At 47.5% G+C, this 23,210-nt stretch overlaps 11 protein-coding genes across 11 annotated transcripts; 6 read left to right on the forward strand and 5 right to left on the reverse strand.

The window, feature by feature from the left end:
* Positions 1-515: 515 nt before the first annotated feature.
* N7478_005640 (acyltransferase family protein) lies at positions 516-1,973 on the forward strand (the record flags this gene model as incomplete). The annotated part of the gene is made up of 3 exons (XM_056921854.1): positions 516-525; positions 578-1,213; positions 1,300-1,973. The coding sequence occupies 3 exons, from the start codon at positions 516-518 to the stop codon at positions 1,971-1,973; spliced, it is 1,320 nt and encodes a 439-aa protein (XP_056779891.1).
* Positions 1,974-2,313: 340 nt separating this feature from the next.
* N7478_005641 (membrane insertase OXA1) lies at positions 2,314-4,036 on the reverse strand (the record flags this gene model as incomplete). The annotated part of the gene is made up of 3 exons (XM_056921855.1): positions 2,314-2,958; positions 3,021-3,761; positions 3,818-4,036. 3 exons carry the CDS (start codon positions 4,034-4,036, stop codon positions 2,314-2,316), a joined length of 1,605 nt encoding a protein of 534 aa, XP_056779892.1.
* Positions 4,037-4,335: 299 nt separating this feature from the next.
* Positions 4,336-4,782, reverse strand: N7478_005642 (TOM13-domain-containing protein; the record flags this gene model as incomplete). The annotated part of the gene is made up of 2 exons (XM_056921856.1): positions 4,336-4,446; positions 4,513-4,782. 2 exons carry the CDS (start codon positions 4,780-4,782, stop codon positions 4,336-4,338), a joined length of 381 nt encoding a protein of 126 aa, XP_056779893.1.
* Positions 4,783-5,366: 584 nt separating this feature from the next.
* Positions 5,367-6,714, forward strand: N7478_005643 (protein phosphatase regulator SHP1; the record flags this gene model as incomplete). The annotated part of the gene is made up of 3 exons (XM_056921857.1): positions 5,367-5,441; positions 5,515-5,894; positions 5,985-6,714. 3 exons carry the CDS (start codon positions 5,367-5,369, stop codon positions 6,712-6,714), a joined length of 1,185 nt encoding a protein of 394 aa, XP_056779894.1.
* Positions 6,715-7,112: 398 nt separating this feature from the next.
* On the forward strand, positions 7,113-8,246 carry N7478_005644 (Mrp/NBP35 family ATP-binding protein; the record flags this gene model as incomplete). Its single annotated transcript, XM_056921858.1, has 2 exons — positions 7,113-7,145; positions 7,326-8,246. 2 exons carry the CDS (start codon positions 7,113-7,115, stop codon positions 8,244-8,246), a joined length of 954 nt encoding a protein of 317 aa, XP_056779895.1.
* Positions 8,247-8,589: 343 nt separating this feature from the next.
* N7478_005645 (uncharacterized protein) lies at positions 8,590-9,846 on the reverse strand (the record flags this gene model as incomplete). Its single annotated transcript, XM_056921859.1, has 1 exon — positions 8,590-9,846. The coding sequence occupies one exon, from the start codon at positions 9,844-9,846 to the stop codon at positions 8,590-8,592; it is 1,257 nt and encodes a 418-aa protein (XP_056779896.1).
* Positions 9,847-10,222: 376 nt separating this feature from the next.
* Positions 10,223-11,157, forward strand: N7478_005646 (COG2 family protein; the record flags this gene model as incomplete). Its single annotated transcript, XM_056921860.1, has 2 exons — positions 10,223-10,237; positions 10,294-11,157. 2 exons carry the CDS (start codon positions 10,223-10,225, stop codon positions 11,155-11,157), a joined length of 879 nt encoding a protein of 292 aa, XP_056779897.1.
* A 182-nt stretch (positions 11,158-11,339) lies between these two features.
* On the reverse strand, positions 11,340-12,384 carry N7478_005647 (mitochondrial 54S ribosomal protein uL1m; the record flags this gene model as incomplete). The annotated part of the gene is made up of 3 exons (XM_056921861.1): positions 11,340-11,432; positions 11,489-12,053; positions 12,140-12,384. 3 exons carry the CDS (start codon positions 12,382-12,384, stop codon positions 11,340-11,342), a joined length of 903 nt encoding a protein of 300 aa, XP_056779898.1.
* A 2,000-nt stretch (positions 12,385-14,384) lies between these two features.
* Positions 14,385-17,610, forward strand: N7478_005648 (putative plasma membrane H(+)ATPase; the record flags this gene model as incomplete). Its single annotated transcript, XM_056921862.1, has 4 exons — positions 14,385-14,799; positions 14,851-15,074; positions 15,141-15,848; positions 15,904-17,610. The coding sequence occupies 4 exons, from the start codon at positions 14,385-14,387 to the stop codon at positions 17,608-17,610; spliced, it is 3,054 nt and encodes a 1,017-aa protein (XP_056779899.1).
* A 1,363-nt stretch (positions 17,611-18,973) lies between these two features.
* On the forward strand, positions 18,974-19,397 carry N7478_005649 (uncharacterized protein; the record flags this gene model as incomplete). The annotated part of the gene is made up of 2 exons (XM_056921863.1): positions 18,974-19,051; positions 19,140-19,397. 2 exons carry the CDS (start codon positions 18,974-18,976, stop codon positions 19,395-19,397), a joined length of 336 nt encoding a protein of 111 aa, XP_056779900.1.
* A 343-nt stretch (positions 19,398-19,740) lies between these two features.
* Positions 19,741-21,647, reverse strand: N7478_005650 (glycoside hydrolase family 18 protein; the record flags this gene model as incomplete). Its single annotated transcript, XM_056921864.1, has 5 exons — positions 19,741-21,118; positions 21,166-21,293; positions 21,344-21,357; positions 21,414-21,482; positions 21,539-21,647. 5 exons carry the CDS (start codon positions 21,645-21,647, stop codon positions 19,741-19,743), a joined length of 1,698 nt encoding a protein of 565 aa, XP_056779901.1.
* Positions 21,648-23,210: the final 1,563 nt, after the last annotated feature.

The following is a 23,210-nucleotide window of genomic DNA, read 5'->3' on the forward strand; positions in this document are numbered from 1 at the left end:
TGCCAAGGTATGCGCTGTGTATATCCCCTAGTCCAACCCAATTCCTGAAAAGATAGCTTCTTTGACATCCCTTCTTTCTTGGCACTATTTTATTCTGGATATGTTTGTGCCCTGATTTTGTGAATGAGGTAGTCTAATTCAGAACATGACGCCTTCACGATGGCATGTTCTTAATCTCAACTTCCCCCTTTGACAGTCGGTCCCCCTTCAGTTCCTTTCGTTCGTTGATTTCCTATTCTGTTCTCTTGATACATACTTCCTGGATATTGATCCAGCGCTCCAGTCTTTGGCAAGGGACTCAATGCCCTATTCTCAGTCTACTCCTAGTGTTCTGTTGAACCTGAGTCTCTAAATACTACATGCACCCAGTTCAATCTATTTCCTTCTTTCGAATATATCATGTCACTCTCTCAATCATATCATTTATACACTCGTTTACGGGGTAAAATCCCCCAATCTCTACAATGGCAACTGTCCAACTCATCTACAAAAGGTGACCCCCGGAAAAGCGTCAAATGGATCGATGTAGGTGACGGAATACGTAAATAACACATATAAACCAAGTCACTAATATCAGATATCAAGGGCCTCCGCGGAATAGCATCATTTCTAGTAGTCCTCACCCACCTCGCCAGAGCATGGGACTATGACCTCTTCTCTCCCCGGGACGACGAACAAACGCCACCCCGTCTCCTCCAATGGCCCATCCTACGCATTCCCTGGCAAGGCAGACTCGGCGTAACAATATTCGCCTTCTTGACCGGCTATGTCTGCGCCCTGAAACCTATCAAGCAGTCACGCGCAGGCGATATCCAAGGCGCGTTCACAACAGTTGCGAAAAGCGCGTTCCGAAGACCCCCGCGTCTAATCTTCCCCGCTACAATCGCCTTATTTATTTCATGGATCGTGGCGCAGCTTGGAGGATTTATCGTTGCTAATCGTTCTGATTGCTGGTGGTGTCGGTATGCGGCGCCGGAACTTGAGGACTCGCTCTGGAAAGAGATTGGCAGACTTGGAATGAACTTTTTATCAACTTGGACGACGGGGTATATGGCGTATGATGACCATCAGTGGGCACTACTACCACTGCTATTGGCATCGATGCTTGTCTATACTTTGCTCATTGCGACTATGTTTGTGAGGTTTCGGTTTCGGATGTTGATTTATCTTGGGATGTTATTGTATTTCCACCAGGATGCGGCAAAAGATACTGGTAAGTTTGGACTGTTGAGCGTATACATATTTCGGATTCAGACCTGATATAGGGCTAGGAAGGAGGAAACTAACTCCTTCATCTAGAAACCTTCCAAACACAAGCAGTATACGGCATGCTACTCAGCGATTTATCATATAGCATGACTTTCAAAAATTGGGTCGAAAAGCATTACTATCTTCGCAAAGCCATAACCATTCCGCTAGCAATAGCAGGGCTGCTAATAGCCTCATACCCAGGCGAACACCCGGAGTGGGCAACATGGTCGAACATGATGTTCGAAAGCGCAAAATACATCTTCCCCCCAGACGTGGACATTGGCAAACGCTATACAGCCCTGGCAATTGATATGATAATCTTAGCTATATATCTCTCCCCTTCGACAAAAGAGTTCCTAGCTAACCGCCTACTACTATGGCTGGGTAAGCAGAGCTTCGCTGTATACCTAATTCACGGTACAATGCTGCGCGTTGTACTCTGTTGGATGCTATACGGGATTAGTGGACAACCATGGAATGGCGGGGAGGCAGGAACAGACGATGAGAGGGACGATTGGTTGCCCTTGAGATCACCGGCAGTTGTTGGTATTAGTATTCCGGTGTGGATTGCGCTTGTCTATCTTTTTGCAGCGGCTTGGACATCATATGTGGATCCTTTTTGCGCGAGGATGACTGCTAGACTTGAGAAGGCGGTTTTTGTGCAGGTCGAGAAGGAGTCTTTGCCTTTACCTGCTACTTCTATTCCTATGCAGACTGTTTGAGCCTATTTCAATGATGATTTAGATAGTGATTGGTCTGTTCTTATCACAGGTTGCCGGCAGTGAGCTGAGTTGAGATGATCCATCATCAATATGTATAAAATAATAGAGAATAATGAACTGCTTAGAATTAATAAAACACTTACGACGGTGCCAGGAACCTTGGAAATTGATTATTTTTTAAATTAGCCAACTTGAATATGGAGTTAATATACTGATAATTGAACAAGATGATCCAAAATTTGTGTCTAAACCTAAATGAAGTATATCAGAATACAAATGCGAAGTGAAACGCCATAGTTTACAGTTTGTACACGTCTATGCAACGCCACCGTCCCGAAGCTCACTGTTTCTTATCGTATGAGCGCTTCGCCCGGTTCCTGTCCCTGCTCATAGCTTGTTTGAAAGCTAAGCGGCGCTCCTCATTGCGGCGCTCGCGCTCTTCCTTGTTCCAGGCCATTTGCTGCTCCTCATCCTTCAATGCTGCCTTACGTTGGGCATCAGTAAGACGAGGCTTCGCTGCCGGCGAGCCATCAGCATTAGTAGCCGCACCGCTGCCAGAGACCTCTTTCAACTTATCGCTGGCTTCAGACTTCACTTTCTTGAAATGGTCCTTGCCACCCTTGATCAATCGGTCAATGAAGCTGTGAGTTTTAGGATCAACCTGAGATTTGAATTGTTCCGTAGTTTCGTGAAGTCGTTGTTGGCGATCCTCTTGCAGGCGCTTTGTCAATTGCTTCAAGCTGTCCTCATACTCCGTAGTATTGATAGACTTTTGCGCAATTTCCATCTTCATAAGTCGGCGGAAGCTGTTGTTGTTGAGGATATGAGACTGACCAACAGCCCAGGCACCAGTGGCTACGAAGTAAAGTTGAAGAGCGGCTGGCATCCAGCTCATGAAAACGAAGGAAATTGACGGCAGTCCAATTAGCAAACTCTTGCCCGCTGAGGTGTTAAATAGATCTGTCATGCCGGCCTCTCCTCCTTTCTGTTCCCGGGGTTGTTAGTTAACGAAATTGACTGTGAAACGGGATTGGAAAGACTACAAACCTTAAAAGTCAAGTACATGGAGAATGCACTGATAGCAGGGAGAAGGTAGTAAGGGTCCGCTAAGGTCAGGTCCGATAGCCAGAGAGTCTTCTCGGTTAATAAAGCTGGGACAGGCAGACTGGTCATGCCACGGATAACTCGGAACATTCCGAAACCTAATGGTACCTGAATCATTGGCAGAAAGGACTTCCACATAGAAACTCCGTGCTGTTTGTGGATTTCCTGGAGTTGAGCTCTTGTCCGCGCGACTTCCATATGGTTGCTGTCCTTTGAAGCCTGAAGCATCTGACTTCTAAGAGGACCGGTCAAAGGCTTGATGTTGTGATTGAGAGCGGCTTGGTGAGACGCATCAATCGATGGCTTAAGTAGCGCCAATCGAACAAGAAGACCCAAAGAGACAATACTGGCCCACCAGGGCAAGCCACTCCACATGTGAATGTGCTCCAGGGTCCACTCCATCATGGTCGAGGTACCCCAGCCAAAGGTCAAGCCAAGTTCCTTCAAATAACCAATATGTTCGGGGATCTTGGAAATATCGACGGTAGACAGGTCGATGTCTGCTAATTCGCCGGCTGCGGTCTCCGGAGTTGGCTCGGGGCTGGGAGTAGTAGAGTTGAAACGAATGGCTCCAGCGCCAGCGACGGCAGGCATTGCCCATCGGGTCACATTATTGGAAAGCCCTGAAGGTAATTGACCCCTCGAATTGGGAATGCGCACGCGTTGAGCGCGTAGTGTAGAGAGCTGTAAAGATCAGTCAGTCTCCGATGCGACGACAAAGCGTTGTAGTGGTAACGAACCGATCGAGAAGACCCGGGAAAAGGGGCAAGCCGCTGCCGAGCAAAAGCAGCGGCTGCACTGGCCCCTTTCAGACCATTAGCACTCATCATCGTGGCGGAAAATGAGTCGAGACAATGATTGACGATAGGTGAAGCCGAACTCCCTGCGGTGTCTTCGGGAGACTTTTTTTTGCCGGGCGGAGAGCGGTGAATAAACACCCGACTCTCGGCTTGGAGCATATTGGGTGGGGATAGTAAGTGGTATAAGATTGTATGATCATTGATAAGTGGTATAAATGGTATAGCTAATTCGGGAATCTAAGAGAAGAGCAGGAAAATGCATGCCCTAGTTCGCCAAACTCCGCTAAACAATATTCTATGTACAAGCGCTACATCTAGGCCTAGCCTAAATGCACATATTAAATCCCATCAAACATGTCCTGGTTTTTACCCAACAAATAACAGAATGTAGCTCTTTCACTTTTTGATTGGGAATCCGTTTCCAACGAGGTTGCTTTGAAAAACGAAGTCAAGGGCGTTCACTCAAGAGAAGTGGTATCCCTCAAGCCACCAGCAGTGGTCCGCCTGCGGTCTTCTCGAATCTCGATTCCAGGCCCCACGGGATGGGATCGACGGTACATTGGGAAGATCTAAAGGAAATGAAACGGTAAGCATTGTCGTTCGCAGAGTAACAAGGACATTTTCGCAGGATGTACCTTTGTGTTTGACCAGCCTAGACGGAAGGCGGCCTCATGGGCAAAGAGTTCGCCGAACCCAAGCATGAGACCGTTGACGAATGGAAGGAAAAGGTTGATTGCGGCACCACGGAGGATACCCCAAACAGTCGGGGGCTTGTAAAGGATCATAGGGGAGCTGGAGGTAGAGGAGGACATCTCATTGTTGGCCGAGTAGTTTTCCGAGTCGGAGGGAACGGTCATGGCGGAGTCATAGAGGTCGCCTCGCGAGTCTGTGTTTTCGGAAGCCATGTCGGATTTATGTTATTTCGATTCAAGGGAATTAGAGAGAAAATAACAAGGAAAGTGTTGAGTAAACATCAATCGAGGGGGTGTATTTCAAGATCAATCGACAGTTTGGCACGGGATGCACTGATGTCGCGGTGGTATGTATTATGTCAGCGTGATTAGCTCGATCGACGATAAAAATGAGTGAAGAAGCTCACCATGCATAGATATTTAACATATCTTATGATTCTACTAGACACGTGAGCTTCTAAATTTTCATTTCCCAACATAGACTATCTTCAGTTTTGACTATGCGTATATCACGGTGGTTTATGGCCCACTTCATTCTATATCAGGCTGTTTGTATAGATCTTTTATGCCTAAGGTGTAGAAAGGACGGAAGATCCTCCGATCCGGCTGACCAATTGCAGTGACGTACCTGTCTCCGGCTGTTGGCTGCAGACTCCAACTTAGCTTGCCTGTTTCTTTTGATAACACGGGTCTTCATAAATCCTAACTGGCCAAAACACCCCTTTTGATCTCGCAAAGCATCTCAATCATTCGATAGCGCATCGATCCCTGTTTCAAACCGTGCAACCAGCTCCAATATGGACCATTACCCCGCAGAGCACGATGAAATCGTGGCTCAGTTCTGTGCCATGACTGGTGTCCAGGCATCAGATGTAAGCATCGCATATTGATTTTAAACTACTTGAACCGCCATGACCTCTAACTCTTTTCACTCCTTATTCACAGGCGATAGAATACCTTAATAACAACCACGGAGACATCGAAGCTGCCGTCGCTGACTTTTTTGCGGAGCAAGACGAAGCCCTATCAGACACGAACCCAGCTGGTGGGCAGCGATTGGGGGCTGAAGGAACATCTGGCGGAGGCCGATCTTTGGGGGGTGAAGGTGCTTCATCCTCTTCTGCTGGCCCCACGCCGGCAGCGAAGCGCTCAGCGCCCAAGAAGAAATTTGCTACATTGGGCGACTTTGCATCAACAAGTGGGGGCGATTCTTCTGATGAGGGTGGCTCAGTTGACCAGGACTTTTTTGCCGGAGGTGAGAAGTCTGGTTTAGCTGTACAAAACCCCGATGACTTGAAAAAGAAGATCCTGGAGAAGGCTCGAAGGTAAGCCTGGAAAATGGCCTAGACCTTACCCTGGTCTTCTTCTGGCGCATGTTCCCCGCACGACTCAAGTGCTGACAACGAACTGAATAGAGCGCAGCCCCCTCCCTCTGATGAATCTGAATCTCGGCCCTCTCACTTCACAGGCTCTGCCCGTACACTCGGTGGTGACGACGCCCCAAGCCGAGTAATCGAAGATCCCTCTGGCCCTGCCCCAGTCCGTGCTCAGCGTGTTCAACGAACACTTCACTTCTGGGCTGATGGATTCTCAGTTGATGATGGCGAGCTTTACAGATCGGATGACCCCCGCAATGCGGAGATCCTGGAAGGTATTCGACAGGGACGTGCCCCGCTTGGCATCATGAACGTTCAAGCAGGCCAGGAAGTCGATGTAGAGCTTAAGCAACATGAAGAGAAATACACGAAACCAAAATCGAAGTACAAGCCGTTCTCCGGCTCTGGTCAACGTCTGGGCAGCCCGAGTCCCGGCCTCCAGAGTCAAGCATCCACTCCTACACCCGCCGATCCTCAAGCCTCTTCCGCTTCCAGCTCGCAATCAAAACCTGAGGTGGATGAGTCGCAACCAACCGTTACTCTTCAGATTCGACTTGGAGATGGCACCCGCATGACCTCTCGCTTCAACACCACTTCAACTATTGGTGAGGTCTACGCATTCGTCGGATCCCACACTCCGGATGGCCCCAACCGCGAATGGGTTTTAATGACTACGTTCCCAAACACTGAGCTGAATGATTGGGAGGTTGCTCTTGGTGATCTCCCTGACTTTAAGCGTGGTGGTGTTGTCGTCCAGAAGTGGAAATAGTCATCTTGATAACATTAATCTTTCTTTTCTCGCTCGGTTGGGTTGATCTCCAAAAGGAAGGTTGGTGGGGAAGTAGATTTCTACGGTGATTAATGCTAGATTGTTGATTTACAACTTCGACATCATTAGCGATCTCTACGAAGCCCAGTGATGAATCTCTGGATCATAACAAAAAATAAATTTTATTGACAAAATTAAAATTCATACTCAAAAGACCTAGCGACTCGTAGCTTTAGAGTATAACAGTCAAGTCTAACTAGGAGCTAGAACCGTCCACCCACGGCTCTTGTTTTAGTCAGAGCCAGATTGATAAGCATCCGACCATCGGACCTCCACACCATTTGTTCATTCTTCTTGAAGTCACTGTTGCCTCTATTTCACCTACCATTATACCAAAAATGCCTCTTGACGGTGTCAAGAATATAGTGCTGGTGAGTACAAAACAAATTACCAACCTTATCTGAGGAAACACCAAAAGCCCATCCCCTCCAAAACCAAATCTTGCCCCTCATCGCAAAACCTTATCGATAACACCGGCGCAATATGCACCACGCCAAACACGAAAGCCACGATGTCTCATAAGATAAATAACTAACATAGCCCGATCGCAGGTCCTATCCGGCAAGGGTGGCGTCGGTAAATCCTCCGTAACCCTCCAACTAGCCCTTGCGCTCTCCCTCCAAGGCAAATCCGTCGGTATCCTGGACATCGACCTTACAGGCCCCTCAATCCCCCGCTTAGTCGGTCTCGAAGATGCAAAAATTACACAATCTCCTTCAGGCTGGCTACCTGTCCCGGTACACAATGCTACATCTTCGCCATCGCCCCGTGGTGCACTTCACTGCATGTCTCTAGGCTTTCTCCTTCGTGACCGCGGTGACGCTGTAATCTGGCGCGGGCCGAAGAAGACAGCGATGATCCGCCAGTTCCTTTCGGATGTCTCGTGGGGTCAGACAGATTACTTGCTTATTGATACACCACCCGGGACGAGTGATGAACATATCGCATTAGCAGAGCAATTACTTACGCTCTCGACGACGGATGCGGCGCTTGCGGCGCAGAATAATCTCCCCCGTTTGACGGGTGCAGTGCTTGTTACTACGCCGCAAGCTGTTGCGACGTCGGATGTGCGCAAAGAAGCAAACTTTTGCGTCAAAACGAGTATTCCTGTTCTTGGTGTCATTGAGAATATGTCTGGGTATGCTTGTCCATGCTGCGGGGAAGTGAGTAATTTGTTCTCGAGTGGTGGTGGAGAGGTCATGGCACAGCAGCTTGGGATTCCCTTTTTAGGGAAGGTTCCTGTTGACGTGAAGTTTGGGGAGTTGGTTGAAGGGAAGATGGAACCTTTTAGTGATGATGAGGACGAGGAAGAGGGGGAGGGCGACGGTGTAGCGAAGCAAGAGGAGGTTCAGCCTGCTGAGCCTGATGATAGGCCCCTCGTTGAGAAGTATCCAGAGGGATGGTCGTATTCCCGGTTTGAGGGATTCGCGAAGACTATCATTGGCCATGTACAGCAGACTGCGGCATCTTGAGAGGGCCTCCCCATCTCTTGAGTGATTGGAAAGGATCATCTGTCATTGGCTTCGAGCGATGTTGGATTTTCTGTTGCATTGCATTAATGTCGGCGTTTTTTATAGCTTTTGCTACTCTGGTTTTATAAATGACAACTCGGAAGGCGAATACAAAGCCAGCAAAAAGCGTTCATTGAATGGATAACTGGGTTATAGGAACTTGTGTATAGTAAGAATAAACACGGAAACGTAGGGCAATCGTGTAATCGTTAATAGGCGTTGCAGTCGTTAACATAATAATCATAATTACTGGTCGTGAGTCATTATTGAGAGGGGTGTCGTGTCCATCCGGAAAGGCGATTAACTAAATCGTTGGAGAAAGTGTGCCATCTCCCGCAGACTGTTGCAGCATTGCTCGTAGACGACTCTCGGCCGACTGTAAATCATGCTGGTTTTCTGGCCCAGCTATTCGTGAACTCCATTTTAGCCAACTAAGAAGCGACCGAATGACGTCTGGTGCCTGCCAGGTAGATTGGTTTGGCAGGGTAGGGGCAGAGGAATTCATAGCGGGAGCTTTAACGTTGCGTGGAGGATGGATTTCATTGGCCTGAGCATCCAAATGGACCTCAGAAACCACAGCAGGTGTCGACACATTTTGCGCTAGAGACTCATTTTCACCAGAGCCAGAAGTGGCCTTCGCTAGTAGGTCTCTGCCCGAGTGCTTCGGTCTTGAAACAAACTCTCGAGTGTTTGGCAAGTTCCCTATGTTCATTTCAGGTACATTAATAGGGGTATTGTTTGCTGTCACAGGGTGCGCAGAAGCTGGTTGTGCCGTTCCAGGTATGCTGGGGCCAGTATTTCGTTCCAAAGCTGACGCGGCTCTGCGGAGGTTTTCAAGATATCGGTAGAATGAGAAAGTGTGCATATCATGACCGGCTTCCATGATATTGGGGTCTTCGTCAAAGATCACCACGTCATCGTCGGGTCGTTCGTCACTCGAGGTCGCTTCTTCGACGGGCACAAGGCCACCTGGTGGTGCTCGTATCTCACCGAGAGGAGCGATGTGGCTGCCGTATTCATTCGCAAGACTGAACTTGCTCCGACCACAAATGTCAGCGATCGAGTCTAAGGTTCCACGAATATCAGGCTCGATAGCTTGTAGTATACTTTCGATACTGAAGTCCTTGTCTGAGGGAAGCGGTGGTCCCGATGGACGCGAGGGAGCCGAGCTTTTCAAGTTACTGAATGGAAACAGTCGGCGGGGAGGCATATTTGAAGATTTTGTGGACGAGCCCTCTGCATTGCCGGAGTACGCTCTGACAAGGACAGGCTGTGTTGGTACAGCGTCCGACTGTCTAGAGGCAGCAGGGTTAATGGGCCGATCTCTTCGGGGCAAACGCCGTGAATCTCCGTTAGTCTGATGCAGGGACGTTGATCGAGATGTTAGATCTGACTCGTTTGTTGCAGATTCGTTGTTTCGCCAGGATGCGTGGCGTGAGGGGCCTGCATCACTTGTTGGTGGTGCATATGACGGAGATAATCGGGGCCATCCATGTCGTGCAAAAGGAGATGACGATAGTCTAGTACCGTCCCAACGGATAGGTAACGTGTCTGAATCCATATTGCGCCAATGCGGATATATCCAAGACACGCTTCCAATGCAAGACAAGCAGGCCGAGGGAAACCCCGCTCGGGGTATGTTCTGTAGGGTGGGGGAAGTACACGTCTACAATGCACTCACGAGGAGAGGTGCATCTAAGGCGCATGCACGGTGCATACAGTTTGGATGCGCTGGCAATATCTGAGCGTGTAGTGACTCAAAAGATTTCATCCTCGAATTCGAAGTTGTAGAAAAAGAAAAGGGTTGAAAGTGATTTAGCATGACAAGAGGAAGTTGCGGCCAAACAGATGCCAAGACCTGTGACACGGTTGGCTCTTGAGCGTCCACCACTCAACAGCTACGTCGGGTACCAACCCTCTCTGAGATCTGCCACACCATGAATCGGTTCAAGGTTGGTGTATTTGAACCCCGAATGGATCTATTCCTTAGTTGACCGTTTATCTCTAGTTTGGTGACCCCGATGACTCGGGTTCGGACTTCGATGCGGATTCAACTGACCTTCCCTTCCCCGAACCATTATCTCGACTGTCATTCCTCGCCCCTGACTTCGATCCGGCTACCTTCCTTTCATCCTTGACAAACCGTCATCAGAGGCTTGAAGATCTAAGACAAGAACTGCGATCATTAGAGCAGCTACTCAACAAAGAGCTGTTAGATCTAGTCAATGAAAACTACCAAGACTTTCTTTCTTTGGGGACTGTACTGCGCGGCGGCGAGGAGAAGGTCGAAGGTGTAAAAGTGGGCTTATTATCTTTCCGACGAGATGTACAATCGATTCGTGACAAAGTTGAAGAACGGCGCAGGGAGGTCGAGGGGTTATTAAACGAGAAACGACAACTTCGGTCCAATGCGGATATTGGCAAGAACCTATTGGATTATGCGGACCGAGTCGAAGAGTTAGAACACCGTTTGATGATTGAAGACAAGTCAGGCTCCGATAAGCATGCTGATGACGAATCAGACGCCGAGTCTGATTTATATGGGAATGGCAGCGACGAGAGCGACGATGAAGAGCTGGAAGATGGAACAGCACCCGTGTCACTAAAGCGACTGGAGCGACATGTACAGAAATATGTGTTCTTAAACTCGATCGCTCCGACAGTGGGCAAGGAACATCCATTCTTACTTGCTCAACAGCCACGTGTGTCAAAAATCAAGTCAATTGTACTTCTAGATTTGAGGACAGCGCTTGAGCAGGCCAAGCATGTTGGTAAAAAGCGGGATGCAAGAACTATGGCTGTGTTGCGCCTCTACGACCTAATGGGTGAGGATGCCAGCCCAGTGGCCGCGTTGAAGAATCTCAAAATATAGATAGATTCGCTGCCATCACTACAATGGCAAGATATTAGATGGGTTACACAGCGTCGGCGTTCAGGCTCAGGTTTACAAGTCTTTCTATTCGACAGAAGTGATACATTGATACACCATTTCCAATCCTAATAAAACAAAATAATAATTTGTACACGCCAAATGAACATGAAACAAGAGGTATTTTACACGCCAGTCAAGGCAGAGGTTTCGGGGGAGTCGTCAGTTTTGAACTCTCCGTTCAGGCTAAAGCCGGGGCCGTTGGTAGAGCTCAAGACCTGTAATCATGAATGTTAGAGAGAGAACCTGGGAGGAATAAGACCGGTTCACATACCACTTCATGGATTTCTTTGTTGATACGATCGTTGAGTCCAGCACACTCCTTCTTGATGTTCTCAATTGTTGTGCGCAGGTTGTCCCGCAACTGCTCGGGCGAGAATCCCAATTGACCGATCGGGAGACGAATGACAGCATCACGCTCACGGTATATCGTACCACCGCGAAGCATTTCCACACGGGAGGCAACATCTTCAATAACTGTACCGGCCTTCACGCTAGGCATCAAACCACGGGGACCAAGGATTCGTCCCAGTCCGGCCTTGTTCAATGCCGGCACACTCTCGGGGTGAGCCAAACATCGGTCAAATTCAATCTTGCCAGCCTTGACAGCATCGAAAACTTCAGTCTCTCCAACAAGCACTGCACCAGCAGCAAGAGCATCCTTTGCATGCTTCGATCCGGGCGGACAGATGACACAGATGCGGGATTCGGTCTGGACGGCGTGGGGGAATCGGATCATGTTTCGGATGACGGGACCATCTCTCCTTGTTCGCATACGGATGGCGACTTCGTATTTAGAGGCTGTACGCTCACGACCGATCTCAAAGGCCCGGAGATAGCTATTAAGAAGAGATTGTTAGCGAAAGCCGAACGGGGGAACATCCAAATGACTTGGGTCTCAAGTATTTTTTCGCATAGGACATACCGCATAGCATCACACAGGGCGAATTGTTCCATATCCTTCAGGTTCCTCTGTGTGAACTCTAGAGGTCCTCGTTTGCTTGACTTGGTTTCGGCCTTGCCCTTGGACTTGTTCTTCTGGTTCTTCATTCCTCGGACCTGTTGTAGACTTTGAAAAGCCGGCGCAATGGACTTTTCACGTAGCGGTAGGTGACATGAAGATAAAATGCCGCGTGCCCCGATGGGCCGCACAGCACCGAAGGAGGACATGGCTGGAAATTGGTAAGTGTCCTCGATATCTCAAGGTTAAGCTTCAACTGTTGGTTAATTGTTTTCTGTCGGGACATCGGCCTCGGATAAATGTGCATCCGTCGATCGGCGGTCATACTGTAGCTAAGCATGGGTCTATAGCCCCATCAACTTTTCTCACTCATCCCACCTCACTTTATGCAATGACCTTCGAACAGTTTGAAGATTTCAATGTTAATAGATAGAATGCATAATACCTTCTGATTGTTCCCGTCGGGTCAATGCCCTGAAGTCCACCTTTCTCACGTGAGTAGGCTGCTATGTATCACCGGGGCAAAGGATAGTTAGAGGAATATATATTGTAGTTCTGTCAAAGTATAGAAACGCACTTCAAGTTGACAATATTTACGTACTAATGGATCGGCTCGTCTGAAATTCTGAGATACTTAAAACCACAGTTTTTACAATTTCATTCTGTTTTTCTTTCTCCAAAAATCTCAGAAGGAAAACAGAATCTGCTAAGTTGGCTGAGCCAAGGGTTGTTCATCGAGAACCCTGGGATACCCGCGAACAAGCTAAGGCACCGTAGCATAACTATCCCTGGTCTCAATTTCCCTTCTTGTAGTAGTCAAAGGCTGCGGACTTAGAAGCCGGGTAATTTTTAGGCTTATTTTGCCGGGTTATGTAGCTGTTATAGGTAGATGTTGAGGCCTTGAACATTTGAACACGGTTGTTGCACGACATTCAAATTCGAAGGTGCGATTTCAATCGATCCTGGGTTAAAGGTGCTTATATTGTGAGAAGAATTACCTTTGTATCTATATCCACATTCATATGGGTGTTTATCTTAGGGAGATTAGGGCCAAATAAGCATGCGAAGTTCGAGGCACTATACATCATGATTATTGGAGATGGGCATGGTGGTGCATAGATGGAATAATATTTATTTTCAATGATATATACTCTCAAAGATAGCTGGAAAATGTGGAACATTTAAATTATTATTCAGAGCCTGCAAACTCTAGCGCGCTATAAACAATAAACCTTTGGCCTTTCCAGGCTTTGTCGTCGGGTATCAGCGGTGTCCACGACGTTAGGGACTGAATGTATTGGCCTGATTAGGATCGGACCTACATAAGCCTCCAGGTTGAAATTAACAAAAAATACCCAGAAAATCGCTTGAATCCAGTTTGTTGTATTATGGGGATTAAACAGTCCCGGAAGTCCCGAGTGCAGCCAATGGCGCGGAAGAGACCGGGTACGCTAAAGGGCGATCTCCCATCTCCACAGTGTCTGTAACGGTGTACAACTTCGTTGTTTTGTAGGTGCTCCATCCACAGGTTAAAAAGCTTATACCATTGTTCCACGGGGCCTTGCCGATGGAACATTCACGCTTAACCATGGGAAATATACCAGCATGGCTTCGTACTGGTCGGTCGCACTGTCTGCCCAAGGTTATAAGTAACGGGCCGCCGCTAAGAACGTTTGTTCGGATAGCTCTAACCAATGTCTCATACGTCAAGATCCGTCAAGCATTCGTCGAATATTCGAATAATCGGCCACCGGTACCTCTCGTTTATTGTTGTTCAGGTACTGAGTGCATGTGGTGAGGGGTCAAATTACTCTTTCTGTGCTTGTCGCGTTCCTAGTATCGACGTCAGCATGATTGACAGTGTGTAGGGAAACTGGAAAGGAAATTTCTCGTAGCTGGTTTTGGCTAAAAAAACTGCTCTACTCTATAAGCTTCGAAGTAAAAGAAAGGAACTAATTCTTTGCTCAGTAGATTTGTTTGTGTTGTGCTTTTCAGTTGTTGGTGTGAGGGAAGATAGGCAGCACTGCTCTTCCTCTTTCTTTTGTACCGTTTGTCTTCAACTTTTACTCTCACCCTCACCTGCAGCGTGTCTCTTGCTTCACCCCTCCCAGTCTTGCACTGCACTGCACTTTATTTCTTTCTCTTTTCCCCACCTTACTTAGCAGCATTCCATCTTTCATCCGCTTTCTTGCTGTTTTAAATTACCAATATGGCAAGCCAGACCCAGGCCCAGAGCGATACTGAGAGAGCTGACGGTCGTCGTGGCTCTCGCATCTCCAGAGCATCTCTGAAAGAAGACTGGTCTCAGCTAGATGAATACGGAAAACTCGTCAAATACGTCTCTACTTTTCAAACTGCTGGTGCAGATCAGGAAGACGACGGCGAGGTCGAAGAGAAGCGAATCTGGTATGCGCCATGGAAAAAGCGCAGGGTCCGCATTAGAAATATTGAGGATGAAGCCGGGAAATACCCTGATGACTGGCTCATTACCGATATTCGAGAGGGATTGTCTACCGAAGATGTGAATCATCGTCGTCGCCGTTCCGGTTGGAATGAATTGGTCTCTGAGAAGGAGAACCCGATCGCTAAGGTTCTGTCTTACTTTCGTGGTCCTATCCTCTATGGTGAGTCTCTCTTCATATCATAAAGATGGCTCATGCTAACTGATTTTGAAGTCATGGAGCTGGCTGTTTTGTTGGCTGCAGGTTTGGAAGACTGGGTCGACTTCGGTGTCATCATTGGCATTCTTTGTCTCAACGCTGCTGTCGGTTGGTATCAAGAAAAACAAGCTGCCGATGTTGTCGCAAGTCTTAAAGGAGACATTGCCATGCGAGCTATTGTTATTCGAGACAATAACCAGCAAGAGATACTCGCCCGAGATTTAGTCCCGGGTGATGTTGTACGTCGATACCCCTACCCATTATTCATTTATACTTGGATATTGCAGCTAACAGACCATGTTTAGATCATCGTTGGTGAAGGTCAAGTAGTCCCTGCGGATGCCAAAGTTATTTGCGACTTCAAAGACCCCCACGGCTGGGAAGAATTCAACCAGTTGCAAGAGCAAGGCATGCTCGGTGGCGGGTCCGAATCCGATGACGAAGAGGAGAAAAAGAATGAAGAAGGACAAGGAAAAGAGGCTGCAGACGGGCAAAATGATGATGTCGAGGAGGAGCACCACGAGAAGCAGAAATCACGCCGTCGTGGTTATCCTATCTTAGCCTGTGACCACTCCGCAATCACCGGGGAGTCTCTCGCCGTGGACCGCTACATGGGCGATGTGATCTTCTATACGACAGGTTGCAAGCGTGGGAAGTCTTATGCCGTTGTTCAGACTGGCGCTAAAACTTCTTTCGTCGGACGTACTGCGACTATGGTAGCCTCTGCAAAGGGTGCAGGCCATTTCGAAGTCGTCATGGATAACATTGGAACGTCTTTACTTATTCTAGTTATGGCTTGGATCCTTGCTGCGTGGATTGGCGGTTTCTTCCGTCATATCCCTATTGCTTCACCCGGACAACAAACATTGCTTCACTTCACTTTATCTTTGCTGATTATCGGCGTGCCCGTTGGTCTTCCGGTGGTGACCACTACAACCATGGCTGTCGGAGCTGCGTACCTGGCAAAGAAAAAGGCAATTGTGCAGAAACTAACTGCGATCGAGTCTCTGGCCGTATGAAACTCCTTCCTTTATTTGGTTTTACTGTGGATACTAACATATTATACAGGGTGTGGATATTCTCTGCTCCGATAAAACTGGAACATTGACAGCCAATAAGCTGAGTATTCGAGACCCTTACGTGGCCGAAGGTGTCGATGTCGATTGGATGTTTGCTGTCGCTGTGCTCGCATCCTCGCACAATATCGAATCGCTTGATCCCATTGATAAAGTCACCATCCTCTCCCTCCGGCAGTACCCCGGAGCACGAGAGATCTTACGTCGCGGCTGGCAAACGGAGAAATTCACGCCATTTGACCCTGTTTCCAAACGTATTGTGACTATTGCAACCTGCGATGGAACACGCTATACCTGCACAAAAGGTGCCCCAAAGGCAGTACTTAAGCTCACCAATTGTAGCAAGACAGTTTCGGATCTTTACAAGGCCAAAGTTCAAGAATTTGCCCACCGAGGCTTCCGTTCGCTCGGCGTGGCTGTCAAAAAGAACAACGAAGATTGGACTCTTCTCGGGATGCTTCCTATGTTTGACCCGCCACGTGAAGATACAGCGCAGACAATCAGCGAAGCACAGAACCTGGGTATCAGTGTTAAAATGCTTACAGGTGATGCACTTGCAATCGCGAAGGAAACATGCAAAATGCTCGCTCTGGGCACAAAAGTGTACAACTCCGACAAACTAATCCATGGAGGCTTGAGTGGTGCTATGGCCGGTGACCTGGTTGAAAAAGCCGACGGATTTGCTGAAGTGTTCCCAGAACATAAATATCAAGTGGTTCAAATGCTTCAAGAGCGAGGTCATTTAACGGCCATGACAGGTGATGGAGTGAACGACGCGCCATCGCTTAAGAAAGCAGATTGTGGTATCGCAGTTGAAGGAGCGTCGGAAGCAGCCCAGTCAGCATCAGATATCGTGTTTCTTGAGCCTGGCTTGTCCACTATCATTGACTCTATCAAGGTCGCACGACAAATCTTTCACCGAATGAAGGCTTACATCCAATACCGCATTGCTCTTTGTTTACATCTGGAAGTTTATCTCGTGACATCAATGATTATTCTGAACGAAAGTATTCGTGTTGAGCTTATCGTTTTCTTGGCTCTTTTTGCCGATCTCGCTACTGTTGCTGTGGCGTACGACCATGCATCCTTCGAACTTCGCCCTGTGGAATGGCAGCTTCCCAAAATCTGGTTCATTTCAGTGCTGCTTGGCTTCCTTCTTGCATTAGGTACCTGGGTTGTTCGCGGCAGCATGTTCCTCCCGTCGGGCGGTATTGTTCAGAATTGGGGATCCATCCAAGAAGTCTTGTTCTTAGAAGTAGCGCTCACGGAAAACTGGCTGATCTTCGTGACACGGGGGATCGATACCTGGCCATCTCTACAGCTTGTCACTGCTATTTTGGGAGTCGACATACTTGCCACAATCTTCTGTTTGTTTGGTTGGTTCACCAATGAGGATATGAAGACCAACCCTAAGGATTCATTCGTTGAGACCAAAAACGGATGGACAGATATCGTGACCGTTGTGCGTATCTGGGGCTACTCGCTCGGCGTTGAAATTGTCATCGCTCTTGTTTACTTCATTCTCAACAGAATAAAATGGCTTGATGATCTCGGTCGCCAAAAGCGGAGCAAGGGCGACATCAAGATCGAAAATATTCTTGGTCATCTGGCTCGCTTGACCGTTGAGTACGAGGAAGAAGGTAAACCACCCGGTCGCTACCACTTGGCTGCAAGCAGGGAGGAAGAAGATGTGGAGTAAAGGGGCCAGAAATTTGGATCCATGAGTATGTCCATGCCTGGATTCCAAGGTGGCAGGTTGCTATGCTCAAGGGATAATCTTCAAATTTCCCTTCCTTCTCGAAATCCGTCCAAACTAGATCAATGATTTACGTTTTTATGGCTAGCCCCCAGAGGAAAACACAGGGTAGCAAAGGGTGATTTTTATTTTCTATTTTCTATTTATTTTTAATCTTTCTGTGATCTTTTGGTTACTTTTCTATCTTCTTTTTAAGATACTCTAATCTGCCACTCAAATTACCTGTGTTTATTTGCATGTTCTCTAGATCAAGACCTTAGCTGTGCGTATTCTTTTCTTGAAGGATTGATAATATCTCCACGTCCGAAGTAGTCTGATTTCTCAGCATAGCGTAATAAACTGAGTAACTAGCTAGCCTCAATTTCCTATCGAACTCTCAACCGCTGTGCATGTTTGACAACCCCCGGGGCCACCGCCCCTCCCCTAGCCCAAGTCCGTTAGTAGCTAGCTTCGGGGACGCGTGGCGCACTAAACCCTGAACAGTATGCCCAGCCTTTTGTCGAAAATTTTGACAGCCCTTGAATAAGCTTAAACATCTGCAGAAATCCGGTTCATATTTCTACCCTTCTTAAACAATTATTGTTGAAGAAAATGTAAGAACTAGTTGTGTTTTTTGCGGGTCAATTGGCGCCACTGGTTGAAGCAACAGTGATCCTTCAACAGGAACATGGCCCAATGGGAACTGGGGGGCTAAGGCTATACCCATAAAAGTATAGACCCCGAATAATCTTACAAATCTAGACTTACTTGGTACACCTCCATTTGCCAGAAAGGTCCTAGCAATAAAGAAGGTGAGATTTTAGGGGTTTTAGCTAGGACAACATGCCCGAGTGATTGGTGGTGGGTTTATACTAGCGTGAAACTTATTCGTAGGTATACATACAGAATTGAATCGGATTTCCCGGGCCTAGAGTCGGCATATTTGTCTCTGCATGATATGGTGGTGCTCTTGGCAAAGGATGAGATTCATATTGCAACCCCCCCCAAGATAATTTCGAGATAAGTCCAGAATTGTGTACTATAAAATCTAATAGGTAGCCCACTTTAGACTCGCTTGAGTACATATTTCGTTTTGAAAGAATCCCATTTGCCAAAAGGAATATCCATCATATAAACTAGTAATTCACTGAGAAGTTACTACCTGGTATGTCGCTAAATATTTAGACTAGCCTTGCAGTGGAAGTCCGGGAATTTTCCACAGGCTGAGGTTTCCAAAGACTTGATCAAACCGCAATATAGTGATATCAGGATTGGCAATGTGTATTCTGATGCTAACTGGGAAAATCAACAGATAAAAACCTGCATCATGAAGTATCTCGCTACCTTGGCTCTGACTTTCGCCTCCGTCGCAAGCGCCGACTGGGCCCTTTACTGCGGCGACTCTGTGAGTAGTATCTTTGATCACATTCAAGCCCCCCACGAATCACATACATTGGATCACAGAGTATTGACGACGAATTATAAATACTTAGTGCGATGATGGCACCCTTGTTGCATCAGGATCAGATGCCGTTGACACATGCACTACTCTTGGCGATACATATGCCTATTGCTCCATCCTCGCTGATTCCGAGTACTATGTGAATTGGTGGAAAGCTATCTTTTTTGAGAACAGCGAGTGTCTGGTCAACAGTGATGTGAGTGGATACCACGAGAGCGCTGGGCTGTTCAACGGCTCCTGCACCAACAGTGGAACTTGGGAGAACTACTATGTTGTCGTCAATGCATAAACGAAATACTGCATGTATGTGGTCATTCGGCACTGGAGGATATCTGAAAATGACAGGCTACGGTTGACAATATGAAGGCATATTTGAGGTGCACGTATTATGAATTATGGGTATCATAAGGAAAGTTGAGTACATAGTCAGAGTTCAATAGTCAAAAGAGTGTGATCCAAAAATGGAAAGATTTTGCTGATTATCATCAATATAAAGGATGGGTAGAGATGGTAGTAGAAAATCAATGATGCAGCTGAATTTACCCTTTGGTCTTCAAAATAGAAGAGGGTCTTATGGTATAAGCCTGACATTTCAGAAAAAGAGATACATTGAGTGAAATATCGGCGCATTCTTAGTTGTATCCAATTCGGTTGGCTCGGCGAAGGTTCTTGGTAAGACCATCCTTGATACCAGCCTTGAGACCATGTGTGAGACCGTGTGTCACAGGGCCATTGGCCTGACGAAGGCCTTTCAGAAGACCAAAGAGATTGCCTCCAAGAAGGTCGTTAAGAGGCCCACTGGGCTTATCACTGTCATTGTCTGTGTTGCCAACGCCAGTGGTATCGTTGTCGTTAGGCGCAGCTTGCTGGTTGGGCGTGTCATCATCATTGGTGTCATCGGAGCTATCATCGTCATCCGCGGGAGGCTTAGGCGAGGGCTCGGCAGTTGGCTCTGGAGCAGGTTTAGCCTTGGTTGTAGAAGTTGGCTTCTCAGTCGGCTTGGCCTTTGGCTTGGTAGGCTCTGCGTTAGTAGCGTTCTCGGTTGGCGCAGGCTTGGTCGGCTTGGCATCGGTCTGCTCGGTTGTTGTTGTTGTTGTTGTTGTTGTTGGCTTGGTAGGTTTGGCTGGCTTGGGATGAGCTTCGGTAGCGGTAGTGGTCTCTGGGCGGTCATGACCATCTTGTGAGGAGCCAGATGCAGAAGAGGAGGAAGATGAGGACGAGGACGCGGGTGCATTGGAAGATTGCGAGGTATTCGGTGAGTTAGTGGACGAAGGTGCAGACGCCGTGGTCGACGCCGAGTTGGACGACGACGACGAACCGGAATCAGGACCACCAAGCGCCTTTCGCACGCTGTTAATGAAGCCATCATTTGCATATGCTTGACTGACATCCCACATCATTACGCCGCCGAAGCTCTCGAATTTCTTCGAGTACTCAATAACATCGGCGAGCTTGTCGGCTGGAACGTAGCCCGTACTGGCGGCAGTAGTGTCGGCTGGGACGCCCATAATTACCTTAACGTCCTTGTTCTTAGAGACGGTCTTGGCCCAGTTGTCCCACTCCTCGAAGTTGTACTTGGAGTCTTTTTCGTTCTTGTTGAAGTTGTTCACACCGCAGAAGTTGTTGTAGAATTGCACCCAGATCGCGTCGATAGAAACGGGACCGTTGAGAAACTCCTTGTCTGCAGCGTCGGGATACGGGCACTGAGGAGCAGCAGTTAGGAAATACTGCTTGCTATCGTCCTTGTCCATCAAGGCGCGCAGCTCATTGGCGAAAGGTGCCATGTGTGAAACAGTGGCCTCAAAATCAAAGTCAAAGCCATCCAAGACAGCGTCATCAAATGGTCGCTTAGCTTTGGAGCCGGGCTGTTTGGGTCCAAATGTTTCCCAAATGAGCGCTGCTCCATCTTTGGCATCCGAATCTGACTTGAAGCCACCCTCGTTATAAGTTGCGCCCCCAATGGACAAGAGAATAGTTTTTCCTTTCTCCTGGCATGTCTTAATGTCCTCACTACCATGTGTTAGTTCGGCCGGGGCGCTATTCGTTGTCAAACTTACGCAATTTTAGGACAATGCTTCAACTGTGTGCCCTCGAAAACCTCACAGTCCTCGCTGTCCACAGAGAAATCAACCTCTGGAGCTCCACCCGGGCCGTTGATCATCATCTCGAACGCCATTGGGATGACCTAGGTTCATATTAGCTGTGCACCCACTTGTCTTTACACATTCATCATACATCAATGTCGTCATCTGTCAGACATTCATTAGCCCCATAATTAATGCCAAAACCCTCTGCGGCCACTTACTCTTGCAGTACTCTGCCAACGGTTGTTGTCCATCTGCAGCATTTGTTGCTGCTTGGATCGAGTTTTGACCTATGAGATGTTTAGTTAGTCATAATACTCTTGAGAGTATGATCGTCAGTTCTCACCCCAGTAGACGGCGATGTTCTTATCAGAGGTCAAGTCAAGCTTTCCCTGGACTGCTCCCAGAGAAGCAAGCAAAACCGACCAGGAAAGATAATCCTGGGTTCGACGCATTTTGAAAGAAATAAAGAGTGAAGGTTTGAAAGAATGACGGTAGAAAATTAAGTATTAAATGTCGAGTTAATATAATAATGAATGACAGGGAGATCGACCCAGAAAGACAACAATCGACTAGAGCACACGAGCCGGAAAGCGGCTCACAACTAGGGTCAAGGTTAAATAGAATTTATGGAGTTGTTTTGCTTTCCATACACATACCATCAAAGGAAAACAAATGCCTCTCCTGCGTGCGTCATTGGGGCTCCAAGCGGCGTGGTATGGTTGTGTCTCCACGCAAGATTTCCATTAACAAGGACTGACATCTTGGCCACTGGGCGGAAATGAGAGGGCTTTGCACGGGATATTCACCAGAAACAGCTTCTTTGGTATTTCGCATTGGATTATGTTGCGTGGTCGGCAGGGTTGGCCGCATTCTAGTGTTGTTGTCAGGGGATTCCGCAGTTGATCTAGGAATGTGCCCGAGGCAATTTGCTAGCTATGGGCCTGTGAGGAACTTCTAGGCCAAGAGAATCCAAGGGACTCAAGAATCTAATTTCCCAACTAGCCAACTTGGATGATTTGGATCGCTTATTTCTGCATGTCAAAATCATTTTGGAAAATTGGAAGACGAAAGACGTTGTCATTGCCGAGACGGAGATTTTGGTACAGAATCAGCATCCAAGGAGGGAATGTCTGAACTATATGAAGGAACTCCAGAGACTTATTTCAAAACCTCCATTGAATTGATAAATTTCCATGCGTGTATTTCTAATTATGTATTTACATTTATTTAATCCAGAGGTTTCTTGAACGAGTGGTAAATGGGAAGCAGCACGGTGAATCCACATTAGGCCGCGCGAGTCTGTCAATCTGTAGCAGGCTCACCACTTGAAACCGACTCTTGATGACCTTTTTTTAACCCTTCGGATTTGATGAAGAATGCCGCAAGAATTGCAATAGACGCCACGCAAGTGTAAAAAATCCACATATTCTTCAGTCCCGTCACATGTTGACTTCTGCGTACGGCACCTGAATTGTCTTTGGATATTGTAGTTGTTAAACTACCACTGCCAATTGTGTGCTGAATCAAGACTGTTCCGACTACTATCGAAACTGAAGTGAATAGATTTCGAAGAAAACTGAATGCCGACATTGCTGCTGCTGTGTCTTCCTGCTGGATATGACTTTGCAATGTCATCATCGGGCTTTGGAACAGCACACCCGCTCCTATACCTGCAATAAGCTCAAGTCAAATAATCTTGGGCCAAGAGACATTTGTGTCAAATGATGCAAAAAGTCCAGTGCCTAGTGTGAGGAGACTGGTGCCCACAAATATAACTGCAAGGTAATATCCAGTCCTTCGAACGAATAAACCTCCACCAAATGCTGCAAGTGACATCGGGATAATCAGAGCGAAGAGGGTCACGCCAGATATAATGGGTTTAAATCAAAGAATCACCTGATAGTATAGTGGAAGAAAAAAGTCGAATGAGATGTATACAAAAACTTGTAGACAGGAAACGATAAACGCGGCAAGGCAGGTTCTGCGCTGAAAAATTCTGATTGGGATCATCGGGT

The sequence above is a fragment of the Penicillium angulare genome, assembly GCF_028827245.1.
Source record: "Penicillium angulare strain IBT 27051 chromosome Unknown utg000004l_segment0_segment0, whole genome shotgun sequence".
Taxonomy (NCBI): Eukaryota; Fungi; Ascomycota; class Eurotiomycetes; order Eurotiales; family Aspergillaceae; genus Penicillium; species Penicillium angulare.